Genomic DNA, 12,577 nt, shown 5'->3' with positions numbered 1-12,577 from the left:
GGAGGAAGGTTACCTAGAGGGAAAAGCAGTCAGCTATATAATGAAATTCTAGTAACTAACTACTCTATTTTTTTTTTTTTTGAATGAAATTTCACTTTGAGAGTTAGGGTGGAGTAGAATTGACTTATAGTACTTTCCCCCCACCTACACTACAGGGATATGATGAAGGTAAATGAGCCAATTCAAGAAGCACACTGGAACTCCCAGATGGAAAATACAAAGTCAGACAGAATTTGCGGCATTAGCAAACCCACACATGCATGGTCTGGGCTGAGTAAAATGTTGTAGAAGGCTTCCACTCATCATTTCAATTTCAAATTTCTTTGGGTATACATTTTCGCCATTCACTTTAAAATTAAAACTTAAGAACAATGGAAAAAAGCTTTAATAGAATATCTAAGTTACGGCATTTGTGATACCTTAGGTGAAACCAAATAAAGCAATTCTATTATTTATTTCCCATAAGGCAAATAATTTATTATCATTTGCCTTCTCTGAGACACTATTTTCTTTAGCAGCATGCAAAGGAAAAGAACGTCACGTGGTTTATAAAAGCACACAGGCTCTGGAGTCAGGCACAGATTCAAATTCCAGCTCTGCCATTTACTAGCTGTGTGACCTTGAGCAAGCTACTGAACTTAGATTTTAGTTTTCTCAATATAAGTAGGAAAATTATACCCATACCTTTCAGAGTGGTTGTGAAAAATACATAAATAATATGTGTAAAAATACCAAACATATTGTATGGCACATGGTGTATGCTCAATAAACAGAAGATAGCATAATAAACTCTAATTTAACCTTTTGAATGAATGAATGAATGAACTTTTAGAATGAATTTAACTTTTAAGAATCCCAAGAATCTGATTTTGCTAGCCTTAATCTTCATACAGCCAAAAAGATTTAACTTTTAAAAGTCTTTTACTTTTCAAAAACATGATTCTTATTTAGCCTATAAAAAAAATCTCTTTATTGGTAATTGATCATTTATTATCAATAATTACTGATAAATTCTAATGTACTCTCATAGATTTTATATAGGCCCACATCTTACCTGGCAGCTACAAAGGCTCCAATAATCATTGCAAATACAGTCATCTTAATACCCCAAGAAAAAGTCTTCCTACAAAATAAAATAATTAAAAAATACATACATGTGGCTTTAGTTATTTACAAAGACTCGTTTTGCAACATAGGCAAAAAAAATATATGTTTTTTTTTAAAAAGTTGCAAACAAATGATTCCAAGAACTGGATGTTTAAAAGAACCCCTCTGATGAAGCAAAAACTTACTTTCTTATATAAGTAAGTATACTTATTTTTTCTTTTATCATTTGTTATTATTATTATTGAGTTTGAATTTTTGCTAATCAGATTTCTTTAAGTTGAAAATGGTCACACACATTTGTAGTAAAAGTAGCCAAGACATGAACACTATTTAAAGCCTATACTGATCTTCTGACCCAGCTTCACCCAGTGGCATCAGTAGGTATAGGAATTCTTGAAAGTATATCTCATGTTCAGACAGGCTTCCATAAGGAAGCCATAAACTATCAACTCCTACAGCAAACGGAGAAAGTTGCTTAAACTTCTCAAAAGATAAAGTAGAAACAACACAAATAACTGTAATATCTTACATATGCTGGGCACCTTTTCAGGGTGATTAAAGTTGGTTAAAGACTAGACATATTAGAAATTTAACTCACTTGAGTAAAACTCCTTCAGCAAACATTGTAAACAGGATGGAGAACCTTCTCAGAACTGTAAACATTGGCAAGCTGCAGGAAAAAAACAAAGATATTTAAGTAAAATAAAATTTGATTCTCTAAAATTAGTATTTTAAAATAATGCTAATCTCTTCCTTCCATTATGGAAATTCCATGCTGATTAATCTGTGACTAAATTAAATCCTTATTTCTCTCTAGAAAGTATTTGAAAGCCTGAAAGGGTTGCTTTTATAAAACTACCAGAAGTGAAAAACACCAAACTAATTATAAAATGGTAGAAAACATACATCTATTAACAAAGACTGATAACAGACACTTTTAATTTTACCCTGCTTATTATGTTAAACACCCTGAACAGTAATCATGTTAGTCTTTAAAAGACCTCTTCTTTCTTTTCTAGACTGACCTCCCTTCCTACCCCTAACCTTCAAATAACATCGGTGATAATCTTACCCCATAAAACATTCCTTGATTGCCCTTTTGTGGAAGTAATCCTGTCTTTCTCTAAATTCCTAGAGCATTCTGCTTGCACTTATCAAACATACAGCCTCTTGCAACATAATTATTTCTGAATCTATCTCATCTCACCCCAAAGTGCCTTATACTTAACTGGCAATCAAAGATAGGGTGTGAATAGATGGATGGATGGATGGATGACAATGGATGAAAAAGAGCAAACTCTATATACAAGCAGCACTTTGCAGAAGGTCTGCATTTCTTTCCAAGTGGGTAATGAGATGTAAAAGGATGCCCCACCCATGATAAATTTGACTTCCATGGAACCTTCCCCAGAAATACCATCGTGGTCATTCTGTCAAGTTTCTTGGGTCTGAGGAAATGAAAAAAGCTTGGTCTCTACCCTCAGAGATCTCTCCATTCTGTTTTACAATCACCCATTATGCCAGAGGTTTAGCTCACGTTGACAGTGGTGAAGCCATGGGCTTCTGTTAAATGGTTTCCCTAAGTGTATACTTTTAACATCACATATACCTGATACATACACTCTTTAAGTGGAAAAGCCAAGAATTGGGAAGTTAGAGGATAATAAGTGTTGTCATGGAGTAGAGAGCTACTGCTTCTTTCTAAAAGTGAAAATGCTGCCTCTACAATCATATGGCCATGTGTAAAATGTTGATCATATTTGTATCAGGGTTCCATCTGATGCTATTTTAACTACCTCATGTTAAAAGAAAAACTACAGGGCTTCCCTGGTGGCGCACTGGTTGAGAGTCTGCCTGCTAATGCGGGGGACATGGGTTCGAGCCCTGGTCTGGGAAGATCCCACATGCCACGGAGCAACTAGGCCCGTGAGCCACAACTACTGAGCCTGAGCGTCTGGAGCCTGTGCTCCGCAACAAGGGAGGCCGCGATAGTGAAGAGGCCTGCACACCGCGATGAAGAGTGGCCCCCGCTTGCCGCAACTAGAGAAAGCCCTCGCACAGAAACGAAGACCCAACACAGCCAAAAATAAATATAAAAATAATAAATAAATAAATAAAAGATTACTATTAAAAATTTAAAAAAAAGGAAAAACTACAAAAGTTTTCATATCCACCATCTAATTTTACTTGTGGAATTTGCCTAAAATATACTATTTATGAATTGTACTAACGAATTGAAATCTCAGAAGCCTAACATATATCCTTCACTATTATAGGTCTGGAAAAATAATGAAAATCTCCCATCACAGTATTTTACAACATTTTAAGACTTTTATCATCAAAGTGAAGGGAAAAAAAAACCCCAAACAAACAAAAAACTCCTTTCTCTTCAAACTTAAGAGATTTTCTGGTCCTTTCATTTTTCCAGAATCATTAACAATGTGTTAAACATTTGACATTTTCAAGTACAATTTTAAGAACACATTATATTAACCTCACTAGTAAAATAAAGTTATCCATACTTCAGTTTCTTTGTGCTGAACAGTCCCGTGATTTGGTTCCCAAAATATAGTAGAGGTAGTGGAAACGTCTAGAAAATTTAAAAAGGGATAACAAAACTCAATAATAAAGACAGCTAAAACAAGGTCCTTTCAAACAGAAACAGTTTTGTTTATATGATCAAATTCTTTCTACTTAAAACACAAGATTAGTTCTTACACACAATTTTGGCCCCCATGAAGCACCCAAACAACATTACTCCCAGATAAATAGCTCTCTGCAGAAAGAATGGAGGGGAAAAAAGAAACACAAATATGAATATGATCAAACCATATGGGACAACAACATCTTTCTTTACAATATGATAATGTAGAGCCCATTGTTCTGATGTCAGCAGAAAAAGGAAAGGCATTTCATCTTCAGGTGGAGTCAAGCAGAGGCAGATGGAAGAATAAGAAAATAAACCCAAAGAATAATGAATGCAGGATACACTGGCTAGATTAGATGGACGTAGAAAATGCAAAATGATTGTAATCCCAGCAAGTGTTCAATAATTAAAACAGAACACAAGATCTAGGGGCACTTTTTCTTAACTTTAAAGAGACTGTGGGACTTTTTAAAAACACACATTAATACATTTATTCTTTGCCTTCATTATACCCACTCTGGATTAGGCAATTTCAAGGCTGCAATTTTTAAATATGTAAGGCACTGATGAAAAATATATATAGTGACTTCTGTTCAGAACATAAAGTATTACTTTTTTTTTTTCTTTTTTACCTTTCGAGGTACATTTCTGTCAAAGTCAGGAAACTTGACTACTCTGAGTGCCTTTCCAACCCAGAGTACTGCCACTGTGGTCACCATCTGTAAACAGAGAACACAGATTCACTGTTCTACATATAAAGACACATTCAGAAGTTCTAACGACAAAAACCACGTAATGCTGAAGATTCCAACTAACCTGGCCAAGTCCAACACATAGTGAGGAGGGAAATCTACAAAAATGGTAGAGAAAACAAAAAAAACACAGGGTCAGAAAAACCCGAGCTCGGTGAATTCAATTTGCACATCGGCAACCTTACCATGCATTCTGATACAAAACACACCAACGTCTACCCCTCATCCAAATGACAATCTGAGAAAAACCCCTGCCGGTTGTCAGGCAACACCGCTGATTTTGTAGCCTCGGGCTGCCACTTGTCTCATCTTGTCCGATTCTACAATTTCAGTCGGCTGCCTGTAACGGATTTTTCTTGGAAGTGAAGACATACATCTCTTGAACAGTTTCACACATTTAAAAAATAAAATGCTTCTGCCTCGGGGTCCCAGTGGCAGCATCACAATCATCTTAAATGGGCTTGAGGATGCGCAGGTCCCCAGAGGCTGTCTATCAGCGAAGTCGGAGAACCCTGAAGTCCCGGACCCCAGCCCAGGCTGCGGGGAAGGCCGGGCATCCCTCTCCCGCCTCCCAGCCTGACATGCACAGGAGTCAGAAAAGTCACGAAGCAGCTCCGCTCCGTCGCTCCGAAGGGCAGGGTTTCCAGGGCGCTGCACGGCGGGCAGGGCAGGCGCTTTCCGAACGCGGCCCCGAACGCTCGCCCGGCAGTCCCGAGCTCGGCGCCGGGAGCGGGACTCCCACTCCGGGCCGGCGCGCAAGCCGGCTCCGCCGCCCCGGCCGCGTATCAGCCGCCCGCCCGCCCTCCCTCCCCGGCTCCCGCCCAACTTTATTCAGCTCTAACTTTGCAGGCAAAGTCCAGGGAGCCGGCGCCCAGCCGCCGCCGCCGCCCGCTCCTCTCCGCGGCCTAGGTCGCCGCCGCCTCGGCCCTACCTGTAGTTGGTGAGCACGCTCTTGTTGACCACCACGATGAGGAAGGAGCTCACGCCGTAAAAGCCAGCGGCCAGCAGTTTCAGGAACACGGTCAGCGTTTCGGCCGACGCCATCCCCAGCTCCTCCTCATGTCTGTGTGTGGAGGATTTCGCGGGGGCTTCTCCTTTAACCCGGGCCTGCTGACGTCTATGAACTTCCGCCATGGCTGCGGCGGTGGCGGCGGCCTGCGAGGGGAGCGGCGGGCGGCGGGGCCGAGCAACGCGGGGGTCTGAGGCGGCAGCTCGCGTGGACTCGCGGGACCGGGGCCAGTGTACTGAGCCGGCTGCGGCCGCCTCCTCGGCTCCCCGCGCGGCCGCCGCCCACGCCCGCCCAGGGGCAGGGACGCTGTGGTTCACACGCCCGGGGACTTTGGTCGGGCATTGTGCAACGCGGGGTCAGAGGGGAGGGGCCGCGCCTGGCTCGGCCTGGGCAGGGCTCGGAGAGGGCCCGGAGAAGGGGCAGTGGCGACCCTGCGTCCCGGACAGAGGGAGAAGAACCTTAGGGGGAACCACTCGAGGACACCAAGACGCCTAGCAGCACAACACACTCGCGGAAGGAAACGACCGGATAGCGCCTGCGCGCAAGCCCGCGCCGGGTGTCTCGGGGGCCGCGTACCTGGGATGCGGAGGCTGGCGGCTGGGGGGCTGAGAGCCGTATTTTCCAGATAACTGCCGCAACCAAAATACAGACCCTCCTCCAATCGGTAACAGGTGGCTGGCTGAGTAGTTAACAATGTGCGTGGGTCTAGCCTCACTCGAACGCTATTTTGGTCTCTCTTGCAGAGGGCCGAAGCCCTTAAAAAGTATCAGATGTGGATCAAGAGTAAACATTCAACTGTTCAATATTTCAGTCTGCGTTGCCTCAGATTTCTTACGGTTTCTGAACCCAGAAAACACCATACAATACTGTCTTTGAGATTGTACTGCCATATCCAAAAAGTAGCAAGATAATAAAGTGGCTTGGGGGTAGGTGAAAGAGTAAGGTGTTAGGAGCTGAGTTCCAATTCTGGGTTTCCTAGAAATGCCCCCTCACTAGCTGTGTGCCCTTGGGTCAGTTAGTTGAACTCTCTGAGCCTACATCTCCTCATCTCTGGATATAAAACAGGTTTTCAGTAAACAGTAGACATTGTTATATAAGAGAAACAAATCATTATTACCAGCTTAAACAAAGAAATGACATATCTAATTTTAATGTCGACAGAAAAATAACTTTGAATTATTTATCTAAATATTTTGTCCATATCTTTAAAACATTTTTCCATATTTTAAAATTATGGTAAAATATACATAACACAAAATTTACCATCTTTACCTGGTTTTTATTATGGTGAAATATGCATAATATAAAATTTATTATTTCAACACTTTTTAAGTGTACAATACAGTGGTGTTAAGTACATTCATATTGTTGTGCAACTCTTAACCACTACCCTTCTCTAGAGCTTTCATGTCATCTCAAACTGACATTATGAAACCACTAAACAATAATTCCTCATTCCTCCTTCCCTCCATCCTCTAGTAACCGCTATTCTACTTTCTGTCTCTATAAATTTGACTATTCTAGGTATCTCAAGTAGAATCATACAGTATTTGTCCTTTTGTGTCTGACTTATTTCATTTAGCATAATATTTTCAAGGTTCATCCACATGTAGCATGTGTCAGAATTTCCTTCCTTTTCAAGGCTAGATAATATTCCATTGTATGTATATCTTTTGATTTATATATTTTATGTTATCCTGGGGACACTTGTGTTCTTTGACTGCTCCTTAGGAAAAACTGGCACACAGGATGAAATTCTTAACACAGTCCACAAGGCCTTAGGTGACATGGCTCCTGCCGTCCTTACATTTTCCTCCCTAGGCTTCAGCTAAATCAAACTACACCCAGTTCCCTGAAGAATAATGTGGGTTCCTGTGTCCTTACTTCTGTGTCTTTACTCCCATATTCCCTACATCTGGGGTGCTTTTTCTCTCCCTCCCCTCCACTGTCTCCTGAAGAACTGTTACTTTTCTTTCAGTATTTAGGCAAAATATTATCTCCTCTCTGGGCACCTTTCTTCACACCGCCTCTCCTTGCCCTCCACAGAAATGACATCTCTCCTTTGTGCTTCTCCCACTGCATCTTTGTGCATCCCCTTTATAGAGGCTCTGGAATTATATATTTACATGTCAGTCTGTTCCACTTGACAGTGAGCTCCTTGAGGGCTGGGTGAGGCAGGGACATCTAGCACACTTCAGATGTTTTTGCTAAATGAATCAGCGAATGGTATAACTTTTCAACAATGAAAGAAGTGGCCAAATTTCTTCCTTAACTGCTGGCAGCAGAAGAAAAATAACTAGAAAGTTATATTTTGAGAAACATCCCTTGTGAAAAAAATAATTATTAAAATAATAATGTCCCTCATTACAAAAGCAAACAAGCAAAAGAGACTTGTATCGCATAACTATCTTGCTCTCTTCCTCTCTCACCCCAACACGTTTTTCAGAGAAAGCAACTGCTAACCATCTCGAGGCTGTAGAGCCACTTTCTGTGCCTATACAAATACATATACACACACATATGCATATACATACATACACATATATTTACAGACATGTATTGTTATACATTTTTTAACATAAATGGAGAGAACCAGGTAAAAACACTGATGCTCAAACCAGATACTGCCTCTGACACTAGTTTTGTGATCTCCGGCGAGTTGCTTGATGTTACAGTGGTTCAGTTCCCTCATCTGTAAAATGGAGATAACAATAGCACCCACCTCATAGGGTGGTGATGAGAATTAAGTAAGTTAATAAAGTTAAATGCTTAGAATATAGTACACACTTTACAAGTGTTCCTAATGATAATAATTACTATTATTATCATTATGATTATGCAACCTTTCTCTTTTCACTTTTTATTCCTTGAAGGCCTTTCTGTGGCAGTAAAGAAACTCTACCTCATTCTTTTTAATGGCTGCAGAGAATTCTATCAGCTAGATGCATCATGATTGATGTGGTCCATCCTATAGACATTTTTAAGTTGTTGCCATTTTTTCAGTTTATAAACAATTCAGCTTTGATTATCCTTGTCCATTCAACTTTGTACAGGTATCAGTTTCTAGAAGTGGAATTGCTTAATTAAAGACTACTCTTAGGGGCTTCCCCAGGGGCTTCCCCAGGGGCTTCCCCAGGGGCTTCCCCGGTGGCGCAGTGGTTGAGAATCGGCCTGCCAATGCAGAGAACACGGGTTCGAGCCCTGGTCTGAGAGGATCCCACATGCCGCGGAGCAACTGGGCCCGTGAGCCACAACTACTGAGCCTGCGCGTCTGGAGTCTGTGCTCCGCAACAAGAGAGGCCGCGACAGTGAGAGGCCCGCGCACCGCGATGAAGAGTGGCCCCCGCTTGCCGCAACTGGAGAAAGCCCTCACACAGAAACGAAGACCCAACACAGCCATAAATAAATAAATAAATAAATTTATTTAAAAAAAAAAAAGACTACTTTTAAAAAAAATTAATAGATTGAACAAATTGATCTCCAAAGAGGTTGTACCAATTTTATATTACCACTAACACTGTATGAAAAAGAAATTTCCTTTTATAAAGTCAGATGGTGATAATGGAAACCAGTGAAAGAGGCCAGATAATAGTTCAAGTGCTACTCTATGGAGTATGAAATGCCAGGTACAAATTTCTGCAACAAATCAATTGCAATTACACAAAATGAAATGAAAATAAATCTCCTAAAAAGTACTGATCCAAGCAATTACTGTTGTTTTTCTCAGCATGATTATGTAATTTATTAGCAAGTATACGCTAAGACCTACCATAGACAGGCCAAGAACTGTGTTGGGTTTTCTCAACTCCAGTAATGATTTGTGGAGCCTCAGTAGAATGCTGTGAAGTGTAGTGGAGTCACGCATTCTCATTAGATAATGAGAGATAAGATAGGTACTAAGGGGCTTCCCTGTGGCGCAATGGTTAAGAATCCGCCTGCCAGTACAGGGGGCACGGGTTTGAGCCCTGGTCCGGGAAGATCCCACGTGCCGCGGAGCAACCAAGCCTGTGCGCCACAACTACTGAGCCTGCGCTCTAGAGCCTGCGAGCCACAACTACTGAGCCCACATGCCACAACTACTCAAGCCCGCGTGCCTAGAACCCATGCTCCACAACAAGAGAAGCCACCACAATGAGAAGCCCGTGCACCACAACGAAGAGCAGCCCCCTTTCCCCACAACTAGAGAAAGCCTGCACGCAGCAACAAAAACCCAACACAGCCAAAAATAAATAAAATTAAATCTTTTAAAAAAATAAAAAGAAAAAATAAAGCAACTATACTCCAATAAAAGAAAAGATATGTACCAATACTGTAGTAGGGTATTATTATAGAGAATTAGACTTTTAGGTATTTTAGGTACTCAAACCTCTTTCCTAACCTTAGTAATATTAATCACAGAATTATATATGGGAAATTTATACATTATCTGATAAAATTTAATAAAGTTTAAAAAATATCTTTAAAAGCTGTACAAGATTGGAAAGACTGGATTTAAATGTTCTCATTGATATGCAAGCCTACTCTAGTTGGAAATGTCAACATTGTAGGTTGATATATTTTATATCTTGCTAGGTGTAATTACTAGCAGAAAAATCTTCTTTGTATTTAAATCATGTCTTTTGCTTTAGCCATCATGTTTCTTCATGAAGGAAATTGATCAGTACTCTTCCCTACACTTCTCAATTTGCCCTGGCTCACTTGCTTTTCCTATACTGGAATTTATTTGGCCTTTTTGGTGTTCACCAATTTCTTGTTTCACTAGATCAGCCAGCCTAGATCATACCCAATAACCTACTGTGTTATACCACTGATTATGCTATAGCCAGGGAGCAAAGGTCATAGGTGTTTCCTATTTGAACAATGCTTTTAAAATTCTGAGGACCGAAGTGCAAAGAAGGAGCGTGCAACTTCTCTGCACTGCCTCATACTTCTCTGTGTTGGGCTGGAAGGAATGACCTCAATGACCACTGATGGGTGGCCTGGCAATGTGCTGCGATTGAAATTCATTATCTCATTGCATCCTTACCACTCTAGGAAGTAGGTATGGTGAAACAACTTATAAACAGGAAAACAAAGGCCTAGGGGAAGTATTAGGCATGCCCTGAGTCTCACAGCTCTAAGTAACTGTACAGATTTGGCCCTAGTCCGTTCAACATTTAGTTTGTGATCCTCCACTGGACACCCCTGCCTTATTTGGGGTAGGTGGACATACTTGCTTCTAAAGTTCTCCCAATGCCATTACCTCCTTCAGTTGCCAAGTTTAGTGTTTAGCAATGCTATGAAGAAGAATAATCAGGATATAGGAACATCAGTCTATTAAAATCATTGTCACTCATGACCCATTCACAACAATACCATACCAGACATCAATTTAGGCATTGAAAATACAGAGACATTTCAAACTCAATTTATTTACAACTGAACCTCATACAAATCTATCCAAAGTCAGCTGCTATGAATCTTCTGTCTCTGTGAACTGACTGGCCTCACTATCCACCTATTCACATGGCTCTGCCCAATCTACAACCACCTCCAATCACTCTTCAACTCAGACCAAACTAGTTTTATCCCCTCCACTACACTGAAGCTGGTCACCCCTAAGTCACCAATGACCTCCATGGAAGTAAACCCAGCTGACTCTCAGTCCTTCTCTTGCTTGACCACTTCACAGCATTTGCACTGCTGATCCTCTCCCTTCCCTTAGCTCCACTCTCTTCCCTTGACTCCTGGGACACCACACTCTCTGCAACTCCTCCTGGTTCTCTGGATGCCCCTTCTCATTCGTCTTTGCTGGTTCCTCCTCTTCTACCATATCTTTAAAATAAAAGTTTCATATGCCTCAAGGCTCAGTCGTGGGTCTTCTCATTTGATTCTACATATTCTCACTAAATAATCTCATCCCATTCCATGGCTTCAGTTATGATTTAACATTCCATCAACACTTCCTAAATCTACTCATGTGTGTTCTCTTGAACTCCAGGTTTGTATATCCAACCGTGTCCTAAACATCTTCACTTGGATGACTCTCTCTGAGGCTCTTCAACATGTCTAAAACTAAATTCATCCTTATCCCCTGAACACCAGCAAACTGCTTCTCCTCCACTGTTCCCCATTGTATCAAGTAATGAATTCTGACCAGCTGAGATCCTGGCTGTCTTACTTAGCTATCCAAAATACTTACTACTTCCTTGGGACTTCTCTGGCGGTCCAGTGGTTAAGACTCTGAGCTTCCAGTGCAGGGGGCATGGGTTCAATCCCTGGTCATGGAACTAATATCCCACATGCTGCACAGCTTGGCCAAAAAAAATAAAAATAAAAATTTACTACTTCCTGTTTATCAGATCCAATTAGCATATTTCAATCCCTATATTGAACCAGTTGATTTTGTATGAGAATGTTCAGATGATCAAGATCTCTGTGGACTATATTATGGCAGAGAGTAGGAGATTTGATGTAACCCTGAGGCAAGACTGTGATGTTGTACTCCTGACCCTGCCATTTAAGAAGTAAACTGCTTCTAGTCAGTCCTAATAAACTGCTGAAGAGAAAAAAGCATTTGCCATATCAATAGCAGCATACTAGGTGTCAGGAGCTGTAGTGTTGATCTGCCTCAGTAAAGATGCTACATGTGAAACATTATCTAAAATTGGAGTCACCTCCTGATTAAGTTTATAATCATTCTTAGATATTTGTCAAGATCTGCCTTCTGTATTGGACAAACAGGTGAGTTAAATGGAAATATGATAGGTATCACCACTCATGGATATTTCCAAGTCTTTGATGATGGCAATAATCTCTGCAATTTCCCTAACGATATGCTATTCCCTTTTGTTACTGTTCTGGTAGGATGGGAAAGTTCCAGAGGCTTTCACTTTCTACAATTATGGTCTTTATTCCACGGGTCAAAGAGCCATTGTGAGGATTTTGCTAGTTGCCAAGTATATCTGTTATGTCTAAACATGTATCTCTTCTAATTATACATTCAAGAATTGGATAAATAACCACACAGTGGCTCTATAGACCCACTGGACTCACTGTGTTTCAGGTTTGGGCTAAGACTCC

The 12,577-nt window shown here is 41.0% G+C and overlaps 1 protein-coding gene across 3 annotated transcripts in view; it reads right to left on the bottom strand.

Moving 5' to 3' along the window:
* SLC35D1 (solute carrier family 35 member D1) overlaps window positions 1–7,063 on the bottom strand; it is a 61,814-nt gene extending 54,751 nt beyond the window's left edge. Inside the window, exons 1-6 of one of the 3 annotated variants that reach the window (XM_082358619.1) lie at window positions 5,438–7,063; window positions 4,571–4,604; window positions 4,387–4,473; window positions 3,630–3,697; window positions 1,706–1,777; window positions 1,055–1,123 (exon numbers count right to left, since the gene is read on the bottom strand). In XM_082358619.1, the coding sequence (XP_082214745.1) occupies window positions 1,055–1,123; window positions 1,706–1,777; window positions 3,630–3,697; window positions 4,387–4,473; window positions 4,571–4,604; window positions 5,438–5,640 (533 nt within the window). In that variant the 5' untranslated portion in view covers window positions 5,641–7,063. The remainder of the gene's footprint in view (window positions 1–1,054; window positions 1,124–1,705; window positions 1,778–3,629; window positions 3,698–4,386; window positions 4,474–4,570; window positions 4,605–5,437) is intronic. The other 2 variants (XM_082358617.1, XM_082358618.1) reach the window with 2 other exon arrangements.
* Between the last annotated feature and the right edge of the window lie 5,514 nt (window positions 7,064–12,577).

The sequence above is a fragment of the Balaenoptera borealis genome, assembly GCF_965194805.1.
Source record: "Balaenoptera borealis genome assembly, chromosome: 1".
NCBI classification, from domain to species: Eukaryota; Metazoa; Chordata; class Mammalia; order Artiodactyla; family Balaenopteridae; genus Balaenoptera; species Balaenoptera borealis.
The sequence above is the reverse complement of the archived record's forward strand: the minus strand, read 5'-3'. Positions and strand labels throughout refer to the sequence as shown.